Source organism: Pteropus vampyrus, unplaced genomic scaffold, assembly GCF_000151845.1.
Source record: "Pteropus vampyrus isolate Shadow unplaced genomic scaffold, Pvam_2.0 Scaffold238, whole genome shotgun sequence".
In the NCBI taxonomy this organism is placed as follows: domain Eukaryota; kingdom Metazoa; phylum Chordata; class Mammalia; order Chiroptera; family Pteropodidae; genus Pteropus; species Pteropus vampyrus.
Genome location: NW_011889019.1, coordinates 997,418 through 1,019,699, shown reverse-complemented (window position 1 = coordinate 1,019,699; position 22,282 = coordinate 997,418). Strand labels below are relative to the sequence as shown.

The window sequence follows — 22,282 nt, the reverse complement described above, 5'->3', positions numbered from 1 at the left end:
TAGTGAAGCAAATAACAGGTTTTGGAGCCCTCAGTTCAGCTCATGGGAAGCTGCAGAATTTCCTGGTAAAGCCCTGATATTCAGAAGAGAAAGAAGGTCTAGCAGAACAACCGTGCACTGGGGGCCTATGGGGAAAGCACCTCCGCTTTCTATGGGACTAAGGGATTTGTTTTGGCAAAATAAGAACTAAGGGTTTTGCAGGAAGATAAAGAATGAAGGCGAATGCTTTTGCAACGGTGAGAGTCCGCTTCCCAAACACTGGGAGGGGAGGGAGTCTCAGTGCTGTGAATGAGGTCGTTTCTATAGCCGTGGGGCTCTCTCAGCCATCCAAGGTGCTGGTCAGTAGCTACTAGTCTGCCATTGAAGTCTGGACAGTACACAGGGGTCTGAGCAGATACCCGCTTCTCTGCCAGTTCAGAAGCCTGTTTCCCTTGAATTTGCCCTCTTTGCTTTCTGTCCCCTTGGCTTCAGCATCATCGCACCCTCTGCTGGCCTGGGGGAGAGCTCACATTGACCCTTTTAGGCTGTTGAACGTCAATGAAAAGCATTGGTTACAGCTGCCGAGTGTTTATCATTGTTGGGGCAGAATGCATTTCAGTGGTTCAGGGAGGAAGAATGAAATTCTATTAACAAAAAGTCCAGTAGCCTTTTCCAAACCCCCAGATAAGACATACGGTTGGACCATGGGACAGAATATTTGAAATACGGGCCATCTTAGAAAATCTGGGCTATCACATTGCCCTACTGAGCCTTATCACAGGGCCTACGAGGGACCATGTGAGGCTTGCTCCATCATGAAACTCTAGGAAATATGTTCATCCAGCTATTAGTCATTTGGGAGCATGTTAGGGCTGCAGTACAAGACATACATATCATATAACCTTGATGAATTGAAAGAGAAACCTTATATGGTCCCGTGGGAAATGCCGTAGTATTTATTTAGTTATAATGTATATGCTTCTGACTTCCCAAAAGGATTCGAGGCAGCTGGTAAATACCATGGAGCCATACAGCAACATATCTGTTCCTGCAGAATGTTGATGATTCTTCTGAAATAACTTCCATGGAACCCTCGGGGGTGTTGCCTGCCGGGCATAATTCTCATGAAGCCTGGCAGTTGTTCAGTAATACGATACTGAAGCCCCGATATCCAGGATTTCCTGAGGCCGACGATGGGCCACTCTCCAGCTCTCCCTTCCTGCAGCTCCAAAAGTGCAGCTCCCAGTCGTTTCGAGTAGTGGCTGAAAGCGAGGATGGTAGCCGTGCAGAGTTCGAATTGCCCTTAGGAAAATGTGCAGAAGGATGCTTCTTTCCCACACTTTGGGGGTGGCCACATAAGACAGCGGGGCCCTAGCAACCCAGTGTCTTTGTCTTCGGAGTTTGAGTCCCTGGGAGTCTGGGGAATGTGAAACCTCTGACTTCCAAGCTTACTCATACAGGTGTCTTTTTTGAGGACAAATTAGGGAAATATTTTTCACATACATAAGGATTATGTTCCAGGCTCTCGACCTAGCAACCCTCAAACATCGAAGGGCAGAAGAACCTGCAGAGTATTCCAGCTTCCTGGGCCTCTGGCCATTTTTCTGTTTTCCTGACTATTTGGTAGTTCATTCAGAGGTGGATAGCAGAAAAAGAAGAGGCAAGATTGAAATTAACAGCCGAAATAAATTTTTTAAAGTTTTTTTTTTTTTTGCTTCATCTACTTGCACGTTCATATTCTCTCTGCCACTGGTATTGTTAGGAGTAAGTATAAGGCTGCTACTGAGACGATCCATTTCATTTAATGCAGATGGTTTCACTAACCTGGGCAGGTCTCACCCATTTTACAGATAAGAAAACTAAAGTCACCACCACACAACAGGCTGGAGAGCTAAGGTTCAAACCCAGCTCTAGGCCATGCTCAAGCCTGAGAGCCTCAGAATCCCTGGGGTGTTCCTTTTTGGTGCACGGATCCTATTTTCACTTTTATTGGCCAGGAAAATGTCAGTCTGCCTGGCACGCTTCTCACCAGTGTGTTCTGAGGGCTCTGGCTGAAAGCGTGTCCTTGCTCAGCAGCCCCAGACAGGGAGCTCGCAGGCGGGGAGTGTGTGCGGTGTCAGAATCACAGTTGTCGTTTCACTTGTGCAGCGTGTGGGGAGACCCTGCAGGACTCAACGGGAAACTTTTCCGCACCTGGGTTTCCAAACGGCTACCCTTCTTATTCCCATTGCATCTGGAGGATATCCGTCACTCCAGGGGAGAAGGTAGGTGTGGAGCTACCTCAGGAAACGACATAGCATTTGTTGAGTTGAGTGACACACGATGACATTATTATTATTAATAGCAGTAATAATAATAATAATAGCTGTTATATTATGGGCACCCACTATGTGCCAGGCACTGTGCTAGCTTGCTTAGTCTTATTTATTTCTAGACTTTTCAGCCAGTCTCCCTCGTATAAATGGAGGCCTGTGTACTAAATGTGGACGTGAGTTATAAATCAAGCTCACAGTTTATAAAAACAAAGTAGGCTCTATCCGTCTACTTTGATAAACACACTGTCAGAATGCCCTGGAAGGCAAGGATCCAATTTAGAATTTCTTGACACCTCGGAGTGCTGCTCTGGCAGGTTGCAGTACAGGGAGAGCTGGCTGCCCACCCGTGGCTGGCCCCTCCTTCTCTACCCAGCCCCAGTTCCATCTCAGGAGTTCGTATGGCAACACCCAGCCCACATCCTAAGCACGTTCTGCTCCTGCCTGGCAAACAGCCATTCCTTGGCTGCCCCTCCAGTGTTAACGGACTTACCAGATGTGCCGTCAACCCTCAGGAGGATGAATCTAGGACAGAAGTCTTTGCACATCCTGGAAGTAGGCTCAGGGCTATTTGGACTGGGAATTCCAGGATCCTGGGCTCCTAGAGTGCGGTCTAGAAGCTGGACAGGCTCTGGGTGGGCATGACTATTTCAAAATTCTAGAGACAAGCCCAGGACAGAAGCCTCTTTTGCCCTGGTCCACAGATGGTATGTTCCTAACCCTACTGCAAGGCGCATCTCCTTATATCCATTGATATAGACACAGAATGTGAAGCTCAGACATTTTATAAATTGCCCAAATTCACAGTAAGATATAGAACAGAGAACTGGGGCTTCTGCAGTCCAAAGCTTGTGTTTTCTTCACTACACCTCTCCAAGAGTTCTTCAAGTTGTCTCAAAGTAGATGCAGCTATCTTTGAGATGCCCGCTCTGTTCCTTGGGTCTAGCTCCCTGCAGTTATACCCATCGTAGTTGATCTCACAATATCATGACTGCTGGTTTATTTGGCTGTCCCCCTTCTAGACCCTAACCTCATCAAGGACAGAGATTGTTTACCCCCAGGCCCCCAGCACCCAACACAGCCCATGGTATAGGGTCACACGATAAGCATTTGTTGAATGGATATGTAGATGGATGAGTGGCCAAGTGAAAAACTTGCAACTGGGGGGGTTGTTGGGGGGTGCTGGAGTTTTTCAGGTACCTGTGACCAACTTTCAGGTATTCCTAATTCATAATGTTAAAAAAAAATGTTCATTTAAACATCAAGTTAAACATAGTATGATAACCAGAGAGAAATAATGTCTAGGAACCATTGGGAGCATTTTCTATGGACTGGGTACTCTTCCCAGCACATTATGTGGATTCTCTCATTTAATCCTCACAACAACTTTATGTGATAGGTGCTATTACCACATTCAGTTTGCAGGTAAGGAAATAGACTTGCCCAAGCCAGCTCAGTTTGTTGCAGAGCTGGGATTTGAAACCAGGCCATTTGACTCTGAGAACCTGGATGCTTAAACATCATCCTGTATTATTCTACAAAGGGGAGAGGCTACTAGATATTTGAACATGCATTCACACACACTCACATGCCCACATGCACACACACAATACCCATAAGCACACGCCTTTCCTCTGGCTGCATTTATGACAGTGTGGTTGTCATCTTGAGGCTGAGAGACTCCAGACCTGTCTGCTTAGAGTGGAGGTGCCATCCCTGTGCCTACAAGAGGCCTCAATGGGAGAGAGGCAGGAAGGAGGAGGAGAAAGGGGAAGAGGGTCCGGTAATCCCCAAATCGTTGAATTGCTCTGTGTAGCAGAGGCTCTGTGATATGATTGAACTGCTTAAGATTCACCCAGCCTTAATTATTATTGCTTACTGGGAGCAGGGAGAATACATATCATTGAAATTCCTGCACCAGTTATTTCAATTTCTGCTTCGCCCAGCCTTCCCCAGAGCTGCGAGTAATTAGCAAACTTGATTAATTTGAGTATCACCTCCTGTTCATCACCTCTTCCCCTATGGTCTTTACGGCTCACTAACATACTTAAAATAATTAGCCTGAATAATTATCCTGTTCATGCAGATCATGAATGTGTTACCAAGGAAGTTGTAATAACGTTTCCTTTCTGAAATTTTAAAAAGCAAAGGCTAAAGAATCATATTGCAACCAGCTAGCAAGCATTTCTGAATGCGAACACTGAGAGGTGTGCAAAGGGAGTCGAAGGTACAATATAAGAGAGTTAGAACTTAGGGTCTCCCCTCAGCCCTGGGGAGTCTGATTTCATTGAAGGACGGGCATTCACTTGGCAGCAGTATTATTTTAAGCTTCCATGGTGATTCTAATGTGCAAGTAGAATTGAGAACCACTGGTCTAGTTTGAAAGAAGAGGAACATATCACACACACACACACACACACACACACACACACACACACACTCTCTCTCTCTCTCTCTCTCTCTCTCTCTCTCCAACACAGGAGATGAACTGGCTTGTCTTCTTGTACTGACTCTTCACTTTTTAGGAGGGCTTCTACAGGGCTTTGTGATAGAAGGTGCTACTTGTCCTGAGACCTGAACATTGCATGGCATTGTCCCAAGGGAATGAATGGGCATTCTCAACATCGGTGAAGACGGGCAGCCTGTGAAGTGCACTTAATGTATCCAGTTTGTGGCGCACTCCGTGTACACTCAGTGAGGCTCGGTTTCTGGAACTGCCATTTACTGAGTGACTGTTATGTGCCAGGCAGAGCACTATATACTCTCTATATAGTTTCTTGTGCAGTCCCCTTAACAACCCAGTGGTGTGCATATTGTTTTATAGATGAGGGAACTAAAGGTCCAAGAGGACAAGTATTTTCCCAAGATCTAAGAGCTAGTAAGTGGTAGGGCTGAGAAGAAATCCAGATCTGCCTGACTGTAAAGATACCTGCTCTGAAATCATTTTAAGAACGAGGGGAGATTTCCAACGAGGGAAAGATCATGTCCATCTGAGCAGTCGCAGAAGGACTTGGGGGACGACGGACAGGCCCCATGAGCAGGGCCTGGAGAGGGTTTTGTTTACCTAGATATATTAGGACACACTGGGAAATAAGGTCACCCTTACAGTGGGTGCTGGAGGCTCTGGAAGATGAGCAGAGAGTTTAATTTATGAAATGGGGGCAAAGGGAGCCACGGAAATTTTCTGAGCATAGGAAGGCTCTAGCAAACATCAGCTCTAAGCGTGACATTGATCTAGAAGTCCTAGTGTGCAGAATGGACGGGGACATAACAAGCAGGAGTTCAAGAGTCACCTGATCAGGAGCAATGCAGGAAGAAGGGCGGATGAAGGGGCGGCGAGACTGGCTTGGAGCAGGGGATACAAACATCTTAAGGGAAAAGAGTCCGTGAGCATTAAGATGAATAATGGGGGCAAAGTAGAGATAACCAAGGTGTTCCACCTGAGCTGGATGGGAAGCTGGACGGGAAGTGCATCTTTTTGAGGTGCCCTCACAGTTCATGGGAAGCGGAGAGGACAAGAGGCAATGGAGAAGAGAGACAGTAGAGAGAGGACAGGCTTGCACGGTGAAAACCAGAGAGGAGAGGTTCAAAGCAGAGGGACTGTGGAGAACAAAGACAAATAAATGACAGTCTTCGATTTGGCCAAGAGGGCATGGAACCTTTCACCTGCAGCCTTCCAGCCTAAGGGTTTACTTGGAGATGAGGGACCCTGGGCTGCTTGAATATAAAAGAAAGTGAGAGAGTGAAGATCCTAGAGAGAGTTGAACTGACTAAGAGCAAGGCCCCCCAGGTAGGAAAAGGAGTAGGGTTGGCTGCAGGGGCTGGGGCAGGGCTGCCTTCAGCAGGACCCTGCAGAGCAGGACCTGAGAGATGATGGAGCAGGGACATGCTGCACACAGCAGAGAGCCATCTCGAGAGCTGGGGCTAGACAAGCTGCTGCTGTTCAGTGCAGGAAAAGGGCACTTTGCCTGGTGGGGATTGAATGGCGGTGAAGGGGAAGGGAAAACCTGAACTCTGGGCTGTCTGCCCCAGGAGCCCCAAGCTGGAAGGGTTGCAGTGGGAATTAGGGGCCAGTTCATGGGTACAGTGCCTGTTGTCGACTCTGTAGGGCCACCCAGCTCCCCCCACTGTACATGGGGAGGGCCATCCACCGAATGGCCTCAGGATGTCCAGAAAAACTGAAACCTTCCTTCCCAGTCCATCTGAAACCCCCAGCTCCCCATCCTTCACTCATCCTCGCCCCTTCTGCCTCCTCATTCCAAACAAACACAGCGACCAAGGCTGTGCTACAGCACGGTCCCCTAAACATGTCCTTGCCTTTGCTCATGTCAGTCCCTCTCACCAGAATGCTGTCTCACCCCGCTTCTCCTCCTGCCAGACCTCCCCTGAGAAGCCTCCTCCAGTATCACCAAGAAGGATTCAGTTCTCTGTTCTTGGGGCTCCCAAACACCCTTTCCGTCCATTCCTCTCTTTTCAGCATTTGTTCCAAAGCACTTGACTCATTTGCCCTTCCCCCTTTCTCTGAGCTCCCTAAAGGCAAGAACCCGTCATTGTGATCTTTCCCTCTCAGTTGGCTAACACATACTGGCACACAGTAGGTGTTCAACACACAATGGTGGAATGAATGAGTGAATGAATGAATGAACGAACTGTAGGAAGGCTATTAGACACACCGTGTCTCAGAAGAGTGAGGTCATGGCCGAGGGGACATTGATCACGGAGGTGCTCAGATGCACTCAGGCTAACCCCAGGCCCTTTCGAATGATTGATGATGTTATCAGATCTTTGCGTATCTCTGAACTTCATTGACCCCTTACCTCCTTCCAAATCCCCAGGCTCAAAGCATCCTGGCCCCTCTTTAATGCATCTTGCTTTCTGTAAACCACTCAGTGACTTCAAAAGCTCAAGCTATTCCCCAGACAGAACCAAAGGACCATCTCTTCTTGTTTACTCCCCATCCTGCTTAAGGTTTATTATTTAATGTCATGAGGTTTCCTGTGAGTACGTTTTTTGGGAGGCCACTCCTACTGTGGTCTGAGAGCCCTGTGTGCTAACAGTAACGTGAGAACACTGCTGTGCAAGTTGTGTCTTTGAAAGCTCCCCGGGCTTTGTCGCCGAAACTCACTTTATGCTAACTCTTTATAGATCATCTTAAACTTCACATCCATGGATTTGTTTAAAAGCCGCCTGTGCTGGTACGACTACGTGGAGGTCCGGGATGGTTACTGGAGAAAAGCCCCCCTGTTGGGTGAGTTGCCTTCAGAAGGCCCTGAGAGAAGGGTGATCGGATGTTCCGTGTGATGCTATTAATGTTTGGAAGGGTCCATCCAGACGGCAGTCACAGGAAGCTCTCAAGGGTCTGTGTCATTGTAAAACTCTGAACACTCCATTTGGCCACACATGTTAAAAGCTTTTAAAACTGCGAATACCCTTTGACCCAGCAATTCCACTTCTTGGAATTTATCGTAGAGAACTAATTAAGGAAGTGTGCAAAGCTCTAGCTACAGGGATGTTCACTGAAGCAGGAAAAATTGAAAACAATTTACATGTTCAACAGTAGGGGTTAGCTGAATAAATTATGATACATCTTTTCAATGGAAAATGATCCTGCCATTCAAAATCAAGTTGGAGGTGGCTACTTATTGATTCAGAAGGGTATTCCCTGTACGTTGTTACAGAAAAATGGTGTGACAAAATAGCATATGCAGTAGGGTTTCATTTTAACAAAAATACACTTGTATATCTATTATGCAGGCACTGCAGACTCAGATGCCTTCAGAAATAGGGTGTAAATGAGTGAGGTGGTGTTGGCATGACAAAACAAGGAGTGGTGGGGAGTGTGGCAAACTCAAGAGTGCGTAGCTCGACCAAAGTTACTCAGAACAAAATTACCCACATCATTGTGTGGGCTAAATTCACCTGGAAGAAATCATTTTGTGATCTCCAACATTAAATAGCAATAAATTGCACACAGTGGTTATTTCAGGATGATACAGTACTTTTTAAATTTTGTTCTTTTGTTGTTCCTGGTTTAGTTATGTTTTCGAATTTTCCTGCGATGAGCATGTGTTAATTTGGGGAGATGAACAGTGCATGAACTCCTACACAAAAAGGCTGCGTGGACCTTTGAGTGAGAGGCGGTGGGCAGGTGGCGTTAAGAGAAGGGTCAATTCACTCAGGATCGGTCACCAGAAGAGAGCTCTCTCGTGGGTGACCAGGAAAGATTAATGTTGCCTTGAGGACCAGTGGCTTCAATGACCAGGGAGTGGACATGAGGACTCATTTGGCCCACGAATGACAACTGCAGTGAAAACAGAGAAGCAGATTTACCAGGAGCCACAGGGGAGGGTCTGAGCTGAGAGTGGGCCGTCCTCATTTTTAGAGGGGTCTGTAGGGTGGGCTTCCAGTCTGTAAGTCTAAGCTCTCAGCGAGAACTTGGTCCTTGGCATGGGCAGAAAAGCCACTTGGTTATGCTGCAAATGACTGGCTTGAGAGTGAGCTGCTTTGGGGACAGCTGACTGAACATGGAGGCAGGAAAGAAAGGAGAGAGCTAAGCTGGGGCGTTTCACGGCCGGGCCAAGCCCACTTCATATCAGATTCCAGGGTAGGTCGGAAGGGACTGGGACAGAGGCTCTAACTGGACCCATGAGGGCCTGGCAGATATTAGCCTCTGTACAGCCAAGGGGTCTCAGCCAGCTCAGTTACCATCGGGGATAGCACGCAAGCTCCCTCTGTCCAGAGGGCCATGGATTTAAAGTCCTAGAGGTACAAACATAGAAATCCATGTCCATGGGTGCTGAGTGGGTGCTGAGTGGGAGCACTAGGTTACCACCACAAGGAGGAATCAGGTAATTAGCGGTCCAGATAAGCAAGCCAAGAAAGTGACCCCCAGGCCGAGCACACACAGGAGTGTGTACACTGCAGAGCAAGTGGGTTATGCCCCCCACCCGATGGCAGGGTGGAGGCTGCCTGCCCTGGATTTCTGCTTCCTGTCTATTATGAGCAGACATGGTGTATGGCCGCTGCCAGAAGTGGGCATGGCTTTAAAGGCAGCACTGACCAGATGTGGCAGAAAGGCAGAGAGTTTCATTCCTGGCAGCAGAGATTCCCAAACCTGGGTGAACACAGCATCAGTTGGGAAGACTTCCAAGAGTACAGATTCCTGGGAGACTACTGAATGGAAGTCCCTACGAGCTGGGTCAGGGAACGATCCTGCCTGCCTATAGACATGTATGTGACAATTTGTCTAGTGCCAAGACATGTATGTGACAATTTGTCTAGTGCCAAGTACACAGAAAGGGGACTACGAGGGTGCTCATCCAGCGATGGAAAGCAGTTACCTCGGAAAAAGGAAGCACGGAGCTGGTGGGCAGCTTCGTGGTTTGCTCTGCATATGTCTGGATTTTTGAAATCTTTTACAAGAATGCATTCAGGGATTATTTTATAACTAAAATTGTAAAAGGAGCTGGGTGGGAGGAGTTTCATGAGAACATGGAATCACAGACCCCTCAGCCTGGCAGGGGCCTTAGAGTCACTTATCCCAAACCCTCTTGAGAAAACCATGCTCCCCAAGAAGGCCACACAGCCTGCTAGTGGCTGAGATCAGACCAGAATTGAGCTGTCGTGGTGTTAGGGAGAGGTGACTGCTCAATCTGAGAAGGATCTCCCCCTAGCATTGCTAGATAGGATGCGTGATTCCTTGTTTAGCCGAAATTCAGATTGAACTGGGCTTCCTGTATTTTTGTTTGCTAAATCTGGCAACCCTATACTCCCCCCGCCCCGGGGAACATGATAGACTTAAAGGGCTCAGGAGGAGGAAGCTCTGTGTTACTGAAGTTCCCCAGAGAGGGCCAAGGCACGCTCCTGAGAATGGGCACAGGCAGAGGGATTTCCAGTCGCTCCCTTTTCTAGAAACAAGAATTTTCTCACTACAGATCCTGGCGTCTCTGGCGGCACTCTCGTGGATTAGATGGGGCTTTTGTGGTTCGTTGTTGTCGGTGATGGTTTGTTTTGTTTGGGGGTTTTTTGGCTTATATTTTACACACTTTTGCAGTGTGTGTGTGTGTGTGTGCTCCGCAGCCAAGGCATGGCCCGGTGCCTGCAACCATTCTTCCCCATTCGCAGGAATTCTCCTTTGCCAACTATTTGGCCCGCTCTGATGTTTCCAAATGCAGTTGTTAGTGCACTTTTGTGTTTGGAACGAGTGCATTGTGTGGGCCGAGCTGGTCCCTGGGAGGGGTCAGTGCCATGAAATCTGCCGGGAGGGGGCAGGTCAATGCCCCTTTGGCAGGAGGGAGAGAGGATTAGGGCGGATTGTGAAAGTATGCATCTTGCTCTGAAAAACTGTGCATTGCATATTTTCCCAGGGCAGTGTGTGAAAATCCAGGCATAATGGGCACATAACTTTTTATGAATGAACCCTTTATGACTCCCCATGGAGCCCACTTGTCGTGCCCTCATCTGCATTTCCTCTTCTTGATATCCTTATTAAACTCCTCCTCCAAAGCCAGGAACCAGATTTCGCTTTAGGAATTTGATACCTTTTCTCATGTCCAATTTCTCTCCAGCCTGTTAGTCTTCTTGGAAGGAGGCTGTTTGGGACCCAGGTTTTCACATAGCGATTAAAGGGAAATGCAAGTAGATTGAGAACATTTCACGGCTGGTTAAAGATATCAAATTGGTTTTTCAGTTTCAGGGGTCATTTATGAGATTGTACCTAACCGGGGGGAAGAAGGTGGCTGCACAGAGAACTCATCCAGTGATCTGAAATACTGTCCTGTTAATTGGATTCCCCTCCCTTATTTCTGCTAAAGGAATGACTCTAACAATGCACTTTTGTATGCAGAACTGTCCTTGAGTATTCTCTACCACCACAATGCACACAAAAGCCCTTTCTCCCCCTTTCCCTGAAATGGGGAGGGAAGTTCAGAAAGGCTAGGCTGGCCAATCAGTGTCGCGTGGCCCCTCTACTGGGGTCCCTGGGCAGGGACAGCCTCCCAAATGAGCAGAAATGATAGCGTGAGTCAAAGAGCCAAGCCTGGCATCACCACAGCCTTTCTTTATGGCTAAGACTTTGATCTTCATTCCTCTGTGTCTGATTCCGAACTGGGAGAATGTTTACATTCTCAGAGAGTAGATTCGATGTCTGTTGATTGAAAAGCGTACAGTGTTCAGAATTGCACGTTAGATGGAGAAGTTCCTTTTGGTGGTGGCGATGGTCATGAAGAAGGTGAGATTGATGATGAAGGTCAAGATCTCAGACTGCTAAGGTTCAGTTCCTGCTTCTACTTACAACTTGGAGTGTAACTCAACTCAAATTTTTCAGTCTTCAATTTTTTCATAAGTAAGATGAATGATAGCACCTAATTCAGGGGGGAGTGGGGATGCAATTAGATAATCCATGTGAAGTGCTTAGGACAGTGTCTGATAGAAACATACTTAATAAAAATAAGCTTTTATTAGTACTATGACAGTGAAAATGAGAATGTTGAGACACCAGGCAAAGGATAATGTAGAAGATTCTAGATAAGAATTACAAGGTGATTTGGGGAGAGACATTACTTAGAAATAATTTTTAATTTATTCTACCAAGTCTAGCTCTGCCACGGCAATAAACTACATCTTAGTCTGTAACTCCTACCACCTCCAGAGAACTGAGGATGGGTTGTCCAGTAGCCTTGGGGTGGGGTGGGTGGTTTGTAACGTAGGTCGGTTTCTTAGGCAGTCAGACGGTGGCAGTTCCTCTCTCTTTTGGAAACAGTCCCCAGTGTCTGTGATAGCCTAGATTTAAAAGGAGAATTTAGACTTGACCCTTGGGCTAGGTTAAGAAGGAATTCCTTGTAAATTGGCATTGTCTAACTGTGGGTTCAGTGTCTCTGTCTCCTCATTGGTAAGCAATACTTCTCCACGCTTATGTTTTGTTTTCCAAGAACGAATTGACACTAATTGGCCATGCCAGAGGAACATTACTGAAAATTTATAGGCTTCTGATGGATTTTTCCTTGCCAAATTCTTGGCAGCCGTTTCAGCTCATCTCACTAAATGTTAAGCTCACCAAATCCGAAAGGCTGCAGGTGGCCAGAATCGGAAGGAAGCAGAGGGAGATTAGCGGCCTCTACTCCTGTGTCTCCCCCAAAGAATATAGGCCACAGTTGGCCATGAGGAAGTTATTTCTCCCCCAGCATTACTCCCCCATTTCTCAGAAAGGCAAAGCAGAGCTAACAACTTCAAGGGATTGATCCAGTATTTAACGTGGTGCTGACAGTAACAGTACCCACTAAATATCTGTTAAATGGATCTTTAAAAAACATATTGAGATATAATTCACATGCCATGTAACTCACTGATGAAAGTGTTTGAGCCAGTGGTTTTAAGCATGCTCACAGATTTGTACAACTGTCAGTCACCACAGTCAAAGTTAGAACATCTTCATCACCGCCAAAGGAAAACCCATGCCCATTAACAGTCACTCCCATGTCCCCCTCAATGTTAAATGGATTTTCTGAGTCACTCACACAGTTGGTACTTGTCAGAACCACGACTTCTAGTCCAAATAGGCCTTGACGGGCCTGTGTTGAAAACTAGGCGGTACAGCACAGCCCATCTCCCACCTGCCCCATCCCTGTCCTTGCCCTGGCTACCATTCTTACGTGCCATGAGGGGTCATGTGGCCAAGGATGACCATGCACTGGGAAGACAAGGTCTTCTCCCTTTTCCTCTGTAGAGGATTCAAATTTCAGACCTATACCAAAGTGTCTAAGAAATACACATTATTTCTATTTTTAAATAACAAAAGTTCAATAACAATTATGAGTTTCTTTCTATCAGGTAGTGGTAATTTGATTTCAGTCCATTTGTATTTTCTTACCCCAGAGTGGGGATGCTGGTGGGGAGCAGACTTTGTGCAAGGACTTGGTAGCAGGGGAGGCCTCCGTATTGCCATCTTGATGGCGTTGCTGGGAGGTCTTCATTCCTGTCTAGTCTCCAGTCCTCTGTCCATCTAAGTGGCTGCTCTGCCTCCTCCTTGTCTCAACCCTTGGCCAGTTCAGATTGGTGCCAAGTCCTAGAAGACATCCTATGGCTCCCCGATTCCTCTGGGCAATGGGAAAGCCATTTCTATACCCCTCCTAGGAGCCAGGAACCATGTTGCTGCCATCACGCCATGCTTTGCCTGCAGAACTCTGCATGCCTGTCTCCTGGCCTCATGTCTTAACAAATCATGCGGACACTTTCGTTCTGACCCCAGGTGGGACAGGAGGGTCTTGTTGCCCCTCCAGGCTCTGCAGAGACTGGGGACGCAGTTATCTGCTTCTCCCAGATCCTTAAACTTAGTCAGTGTCTCTATCATCCTGTCCACCCAGGGTCTCAGCTCAGGGTGGGACAAGGCAAAGGGTCCTTTTAAAGGCCCCAAAGTGCCCTTCCAACCCCTCTCTCCCTAGTCCCCTCACTCCTCCATCCCAGGAATCTAAGACTACGAGGATAGGAAAATGTGCTCTTATTCATTGTGTATTCTTCTAAATCTTTGGTATTCTGACTAGGCTTGTGACATTTGAAAGGCAAGAAGATCTGATTTCTTCATCAGGTGATCTCTGGCATCCCTCTTCTGAGGCCAGGAAGGAGTAATGTCTTCCTAAAGGCATGCCCCAAAGGAGAAGGGTATCTGTGTAATAGGAAACACCAAGGCGCGAGACAGTCATCCCTGTCTCAGACCATTATCGCTTCATACCTGAAGCACCTCAACTAGACCCCACTGGCAGGAGAGAGGGCTTTGGGTTATACTCCGGGTACTTTGATTAACTGGAGTCCGGAATTCTCCTGAAGGCAGGTCGCGTGACTGTGTCCATCCTGCAGCAAGGTCTGTTGCTTGCCCTGAACCACATTTGAAGGAACGCTGCATTTTGCCTGCTTGAGCCCCCTCTTGCTCTCTGCCTGACTGTTCTTTTTCACTTCCCAGGTAGGTTCTGTGGCGATAAAGCCCCGGAGCCCGTCACCTCCACGGACAGCCGGCTCTGGGTGGAGTTTCGGAGCAGCAGCAACATCCTGGGCAAGGGTTTCTTCGCGGTGTATGAAGGTTTGTTTGTTCATGGCGGAGGAAGCTACCTGGGTAGCTCCTGATATGCCTCTGTCCTTCACATGCAGCCTGCTGTCCCTCTCCCACCCAGGCGTGTGTGGCAGCTGCCACCTAAGGGGCTAGGCTGAGGAACTCATTGTCCTCTTCCTCCACATTCCGGAAGCAGAGGGGCCAGCTGTGCTCACTTCGGGACAGACGTCATCTACCTGTCACCTCCTTGCCGAACCCTCATTCCAGTCCAGTGAGGGGTGGTATCAGGGGGTACACAGCCTCTGAATAGCTGTGTGAGCCTGAGCAAAGAATCTAACCTCTCGGAGCCTCTGTTTGTTTTATTTGGGAAAAGCGGTCTTTGGACATTGTCAGGGAACTTTCAAATGTATTTCTTGGAAGGACCTCTGAGGTCGCCATGGTGGTTGAGTTGAGGGAACCAACAGGTCTGGGCTCTAGGCAGCTGCCACCAGGGCAATTCTGCTTCTATTTGTTCTATAGGTTTCTCTGTCCAGCTACCTCTGTGCCTCCCGTTCCAAAGGAAACCACTATATAGTTATTAAGGCCCCTTTTGGCCTTAGATTATAATTTTGGAGAGGCCAAAGTTTTGTTTCCACAAAAGAAGTAACGTGTGTGCATGTGTGCGTGTGCATACTCACACGCCCCTTTGTACCCGTGGTTCTCTCTCTACCCTCTACGTGAGCATCACCTGGGGGAACTTCTAAACATCACTGGAGCTCCGAGCTATCCCAGGCCCACTTCAGTCAGAATGTATGGGAATGTGGCCCCAGCTTCCACAGCTCACAAGATCTTCCAGGGGATTTTGATGCACAGCAAAGGTGGAGAACCACTGCTCTGCATGGTTATTTTCTGTATATGAAAAAAACTCAGAGTTGCAAACAAAAACGAAATTATGCCTTTCCGGAGGCACAGTGTTGGTTGGTTGGAAACGAAAGTGTTGGCAAGTGGAGTCACCTAGTGGTGGTAAGTGGCCAGCTTCCTTCGTAAGACAGGGATCCCCCGCTTTTCTCTTCCTAAAGCTGGTTCTCTGGTTTTCTTTCTAAAGCTACGTGTGGGGGAGACATTAACAAAGACACAGGTCAGATTCAATCTCCCAACTACCCGGATGACTACAGACCTTCCAAGGAATGTGTTTGGAGAATTACAGTTTCAGAGGGCTTTCACGTGGGGCTGACCTTCCAGGCTTTTGAGGTAAGTGCTTTACAGATGGTCTTTCCAAGGAGGAAGTAACTGCCATCTTTTGCAAGACACTCTCTGATCTAGAAAGATGGGTTTCCATATTTTGGTTGAAAACAAGAACCTAAGAGGCCATTTTAAGCTCGTGGTGCGTTATACCCAGATGTCTGGTATCAAAACCTTTGCAGACTTTGAAATCGCATCTGCCACCTTTCTCAAGGCTGCTAGAGAGGATGAGGGAATAATCGAAGTGAAAATCTAGGATGGGATCCCGGGAAGTTTTGTAGAATCGTTCTTCCCCATTTATTGTCTTTTAGTATCTTTGCAGCTTGATTTGCCCTTGACTTCTGCAAGTAGGAGGTGGCTTGGAGAAGCTGGCCACACTTGGGTCCTTTGGCCTCTTGGTTAGATTTTTCAGAGTGATATTGAGGTTCCCTTCTTAAATCAAAACCTTTAAGGCCAAGCCATTGGTCGTCTTCCATGTTGCCTCTGTTTCTCCATTTAGATCGAAAGGCATGACAGCTGTGCATACGACTACCTGGAAATCCGCGATGGCCTCACAGAGGAGAGCACCCTGATTGGCCACCTTTGTGGCTATGAGAAGCCAGAGGATGTGAAATCGAGCTCTAACAGAATGTGGATGAAGTTTGTGTCTGATGGCTCTATCAATAAAGCGGGCTTTGCAGCCAATTTTTTCAAGGGTATGAATTAGCAGTTGTTTCCATTTTTAGTCACAGAAAGAGATATTGCTCCCTGGCTTAAGAATCACAAAATTCATTATAAAACCTCAGCACTAACTGAGGCTGCCTGCAGGAAGGAGGCAGCGGCCCATTTTAGGGCTGTGCTGGGGCCCCCAGCAGAGTTCACGGCCGACTCGGGAACAGGCTCAGCTTTGGCTTCTATGTGACAGAAAGTTCTGCTACTGTCCTTGGAAATGAGATTTAAGTTTAATTAGATAAACTTACAAGGTCAAGTTAGTGAACCTTCGTGCAACTGGACATTGATAATAAATATTTGTATAGTCGCTAGTGATAATTGAACATCTACTCTATGTCAGGAACAAGGTACTTGATTTACACGATGACATTTCATTTCCAAAATAACCCTTTGAGTTCAGTTTGGATCACATTTGATCAGTGTTGAGAAGGGCTGCTCAGGGTCAAAAATCCAAACACAGTGTGTGTGACTCCTAAGCTCAGACTCTTTCTCCATTGCGTTGCATTACCTGACGTGGGCCAGAGAGGCAACCCAGGCCTTCAGCTCCTGATGCATCAGCCCCTAGCCTACAACTGGGTGGGGGTAGGGAGGAGAGTGAGGGGGTGGTGCTTGGGGGAACAAACCTCCATGTTGCCTTAGGGACCAAGAGCCCTACAGAGTCTTGATGAAACCAGACCCAGAATGATATGGGAAGACCAGCATTCCTGGCCCTAGCACAGCAGGCTTCCCGGGATTCCTTTGAATGGGTAGGTCTTCCTTCTTTGTTCTCAGGGCCCTGGCAGCTCCTCAGACCACACCCTATACGGGAATATTGGGTATTCCCCAGTGCATTGTGACTGGGCACCAACAGCGCACTAGCAGCCACTGCATAGAGATGTCCAATCTGCAACTGAGGCTCTTTGGTTAGTGGCACCACTCACACCCAGGAGAATGCTGCTTTTCCTTCCTTGTCTCTCCTCCCAGGATTCCTGGCTGTACCAACCTAGAAATCCTGATCCCTTCCTTACCCCCGTCTCCCCACTCACCCCCTCTCAGCCCCTTTCCTCAGGTTCTTCATGAGCAGGAGGGTGTCAGAAGAACCCACTTGCATCCGTGTGACCCTGAGCAGGCAGGCATTTGTCCTTATTGAAGCCTCAGCTTTCCTTTCTATAAAATGGAGGGGATGGGGGAGTAAATCTGCCCATTTTACCTAACCAGTTTTGAAGCCCCAATGATATGATGATGGCTGTGGAGATACTTTATAAGCTGAAATGTGCCACATAAGCATGGGAGATTATTCTTTTTTTCTCTCTTGAGGCATCTGAGGAGAGCAGAACCCAAGTAGGAATAACAATTATAATTCTCTGAATAATTGGTGACAAAACTTACTTCTTTCTCAAGCCAAAAAGCCAGGCTACAGTAAGTGTATTTCAAGCGTAGGTCAACTAGTAGCAGGAAGGACATGACAGTCTTGGCTGAGATGCCTGAAAGTTACAGCCCCTGCTCTACCCTGGCCCAGACCGCATGTGACTTAGCAGCAGCAACACTGTCTGGGCCTTGGGCAAGTTACAGAACCTCTCTGAGCCCCAGTCCTTCCACTTACAGAAATAGTAACTACCAGGTTATTGCAGAGTTGTCAGGAAAAAATGAAACAGCATAAGTGAATACACATGGTATAATGTTTAGTCCCATTAATTTTCTTGGCTTAGAAAGGCGTCTTTGAGATGGTTATTTTTCTCTCTGAAAAAAAAATGACATGACAATTTCTCCTTTTCTGTTGCCATGTATCAGTTTCTTGTTGCCGCTGTAACAAATTACCACAAACTTGGTGGCTTAAAACAACACAAATTTATTATCTCATGTTTCTGGAGGTCAGATTTTCTTGCCATTTCCAGCTTCTAGAGGAGGCCCCTAGCGGAGGCTCATGACGCCCTTCCATCTTCAAGCCAGCGATAGGCAGTTGAGTCTTTCGCAAACTGTGTCACAGACTCCTGCTCCCATCGCCACATTCCTTGTTCTGACGAAACTCCTCCTCCCTCTTTCAGTTATAAGGACCCCTGTAGTTATACTGCGCCCACCTAGACAACCCATGACAATCTCCCATTTCAAGATCTTTGATTTCATCACATCTGCCAAGTCCTTTTTGCCATGTCAGGTAAAGACTCACTGGTTTCAGGGACTACATCATAGGCAGCTTTGGGAGGCCTTATTTTGTTTACCACAGGTCCCAAATGATTATGAGGTTTTATTCTAATTCTCCTGTTTGTTTTCTCCCCTGACTTCTACTCCCAGGTCTATATATTAGGTATTGGGACTTCTTTCCAGTGAGATAACTGGTAACCAGGTGGCACCCATCCACTCATACCTCATACCTAGTTCTGCTGATAATTAGCAATACACATATTTGAGAGGACCAGCTAAAGCTGGAGATTAGTGTTGCCAGATTTAGAAAAAACAAAAACAAAAACAGGTTGCCCAGTTAAATTTGAATTTCAAGTGAAGAATGATTTTTCAGTATAAGCATGTCCCAAATATTACATACCATGCTAAGAAATGACTGGTCATTCATCTTAGATTCAAATTTAATTGAGCTTTCTGCATTTTGTGGCAACCCTACTGGAGATGTTGGGGCAATGGAAAGGAGTATTTCTCTCTATGATGCTAAAATGGTTTGTAAGGACTGAGTTGAAAGCCATGGCAGACTCTCAGTAACATGATAACCATCTCCCTTTGCTGGTTAGATCTCATCTTCTCCCTCCTCCCCATTTAACACTCATTCAGCAGTCATCAAACATGTGTCAGGTGCTGTGCTGGGGGCTGTGGACACAAAGGAAAACACAGTCATTGTTTTCAGGAGCTCAAGGTGGTGAAGGAGACCTGTGGATGATATTGCTGGAGGTGTGGACCTGGGAGGAAGCCAGGAGACCTTCAGACTCAGCCAGTGGGGTGGGGTCAGGTTACCCAGCCTGCTACTTCAAGGGCATTTCAATTTGCAAACAATCCGTTTAAATGCCCATAAAGGTGTTAATTGAATATGGGGTGGGGCAGCTTGACATCTTTTTTTTTTTGGTCAAGTTGGATGACCTTGACCCTGAATCTTAAAAGAGGAAACTGGACTAGTAGAAACCTCATTGGGACTTATAAAGGGCGAAGAAAAGACAACCCGTGAGTCTGCTAGAAACTCCATTAGTTCTCTGACTTTATCTTTAGCACATCCCCTTGGTAGGCATTATTATTACCCCCATTTTCAAAATGAGGAAACGAAACTGAAGTTCTAAGGTGGCAGAGCTAGAACTACACCCTGGATTTGTAGGACTCCAACAGGGCACTCCCTATCCATGACGGAGACCTAAAAGCCATAGGCTAGTACAGTGAAGGAATTTTAATTTTTCATTCATGTTTGTGATTTGATTCTGATACTTTGTCACCTTTCTGCCTCCTTGATACCATGGGAGCATAGAGAAAAGGGCCTGGATTTAGCATTGGAAGTTCAGGTTCTAGTCCTGCCCACATTTCTAACTAGCTGTTCATTCTCAGGCGGCCAATTCTTCTTTCTTTTCTTTCTTTTTTTTTTTAAGTGAGGCAACCCTTGGTTGACCTATAGATTGCAAGGACCTTGTCAGCTTACAATCCCTTGTTTTTTTGAAATTTTTTATGCCTACAGCACCTGGTCTTGCTAGGTGGTCTCTCATCCATGTACTAACCAGGCCCAACCTTGCTTAGCTTCCGAGATCAGATGGGATCGGGCTTGTTCAGGGTAGCATGACCATAGACTAGTTCTTATTTCTGAGACTGGATTATACCTGCTTTGTTCTTCACTCTGTTCCCAGTGCCTGGCCTGCAGTGGGCTCAATAAACACTTGCTAGGCAATGAATGTATGGATGAATGAATGGATGAGGCTCAGATTCCTCATTTGTGGATTAGGCATCCTGCTACCTGCTCTGCCTACATTTTGGGGTTCCCATGATGATAAATAAAGCAGAGACCACAGTCTAGAGCTGAGTTGTCCAACAGAAATAGGAAGCGAGTCACAAATGTGAGCCATATGTATAATTTTAAATGTTCTATCAGGCACGTTAACCAGCCCCCACCCTTCCAAAACCTCAAAACAATACCAGGTCAAATTAATTTTAATGATATATTTAACCCAATGTATCAAAAATACTGTCATTTTAATATATAATTAATATGTACAATATTAATGACCTATTTTATGGAGTTTTTTCATACTAAGTCTTGGAAATCCAGTGTTTTATACTCATAGCACACCCTTGTTTAGACTAGCTGCATTTCAAATGTTAGACAATCATACAGGGCTGGCACCTACCATGTCAGTCAGCGCAGGTTTAGAGACTGTGCACAGTCAGCTTCTGTGCCCAGTCTTTATCCAAGAAGCCATAAGTAGGATGTCCTGTGAACACACACAGTGCCCACTGCGTGTGTCAGGACTTCTCCAGTGAAAGAAACTAGAAGAGCAACTAAAAAGGCCACGAAGAAGAATTGGACCGAGTCAAAGAAGCTCTTGCCTTGCTGCCAGTTGGCAAGAGGTTCTGCTCAGGGTCCAGCTGGCGCAAGGCACTGACCAGGGTGCCAACTGGCCTCTGTATTCCTCTCCTGGTGCCAGATGGCAATCCCTCGCAGGGGCTGCTGGCTGAAGAGCCCGCAGAGCGCCTCACATCTCTGGTTATTTTCGATATTGGGAGCATTTGAGGGTTGGTAGGGCCATTTTGGTCACACGCTTTCCACAAAAGTATATGAGGATTTCCATCTTGACCCCCACTCTCCACTGTCCCATTGCCGATGGACCACCATGGGTGTTTAATGAGGAAGACTGGCATCTTTCAAGGTACTTCAGAACCTCAGGGATGGGCCCTGCCTTCTCTTTCCTTAACCCTCTTTGAAACAATTTTTGGGACCTTACCTGAGTCATCTCATTAACTAACCGCAGAATGGTTTGTTCTTTCACTAATACCACTTGGAGAAGGCAAAGTTTCAGCTACTTCTCCCACGCCCCATTCTCTCCCAGGTTTTTTGGCAGGCTTGGCTTTGGCCACTGTAGCCCAGAGCAAGCACGCACTCATGGGCTTGGAGCAGTTGCTACTTCACTGCAGTGTGGAGGTGATACGGAGGACATTCAGGCTCCCACTGAAAGCATGCCATCCATCCCAGCTGGAGCAGCATTGGAAATGGCCAAACAGGCCGCTGCTTTTGCTGAAGAGAGCTCAGGTGTAGATACATCTTTCACTTACCTTCCTGGGCCAAACGCCCTAGCCTTTTAGTCTCTGAGGGAACTGTATTCTCTTTGCTTTAGGCTCAAATCTATTCTACCAGCCTCCCTCCCTCCTACCTGGCTAAGACGGCATCAGGAGACTTATTCATCTGCGGTCCTTCCTTTCTTGCCTATGATATATGTGTGTCCTGCCCATATTCATAGCATCTTCTGGCATCAGAGTCTCCTCCCACCCCACCCCCATTGTGGTCCTTCGTTCATCTTAGTCTGTTTTGATAGGCTTTCCCCTAGTTCCTTTCTGCCCTCCCCGCTATGCCCACCAGCCAGTTTCTTGGCTCTGCTGTGCTGCCCTCCTGCCCATTTAGTCTTTATGAGTCCATCTTTGATGCATTTTCCTTCATCTGTTCCTTCCTTGTCTCCCTCCCCTCCTCAGGCCTGCGCTACTCCACTCTCACCTGATTCAGGTATGCCAAGATAACCTTATTCTTTTCACTATCCTCATTGTTGTGTGTCTCCGCCCATAGAAATTTCAACCCCCCTGTTGTCTATAGTGATAGTCACTCTGTACTGACTATATATCTATATGATACTTTACACGCATCATTTTCAATCACCACAATCCTAAAAGCAGATTATTATTATTCTCATTTTATTTATTTTATTTTTTATTATTATTTATGCCTACAGCACTGGGTCTTCCTAGGTGGGCTCCCATCCAAGTACTAAATAGGCCCGACCCTGCTTAGCTTCCGAGATCAGACATCGGACTTGTTCAGGGTGGCATGGCCATAAGCCATGGACCATGGCTC

The 22,282-nt window shown here is 46.9% G+C and overlaps 1 protein-coding gene and 1 pseudogene across 1 annotated transcript in view; one reads left to right on the top strand and one right to left on the bottom strand.

The window, feature by feature from the left end:
* Nucleotides 1-22,282, top strand: part of TLL2 (tolloid like 2) — a 127,410-nt gene that overhangs the window by 90,116 nt on the left and 15,012 nt on the right. Inside the window, exons 9-13 of the mRNA XM_011374039.2 lie at nucleotides 2,128-2,243; nucleotides 7,437-7,539; nucleotides 14,245-14,361; nucleotides 15,416-15,561; nucleotides 16,052-16,247. Coding sequence (XP_011372341.1) covers nucleotides 2,128-2,243; nucleotides 7,437-7,539; nucleotides 14,245-14,361; nucleotides 15,416-15,561; nucleotides 16,052-16,247 — 678 coding nt within the window. The remainder of the gene's footprint in view (nucleotides 1-2,127; nucleotides 2,244-7,436; nucleotides 7,540-14,244; nucleotides 14,362-15,415; nucleotides 15,562-16,051; nucleotides 16,248-22,282) is intronic.
* LOC111728935 lies at nucleotides 19,898-20,016 on the bottom strand (annotated as a pseudogene).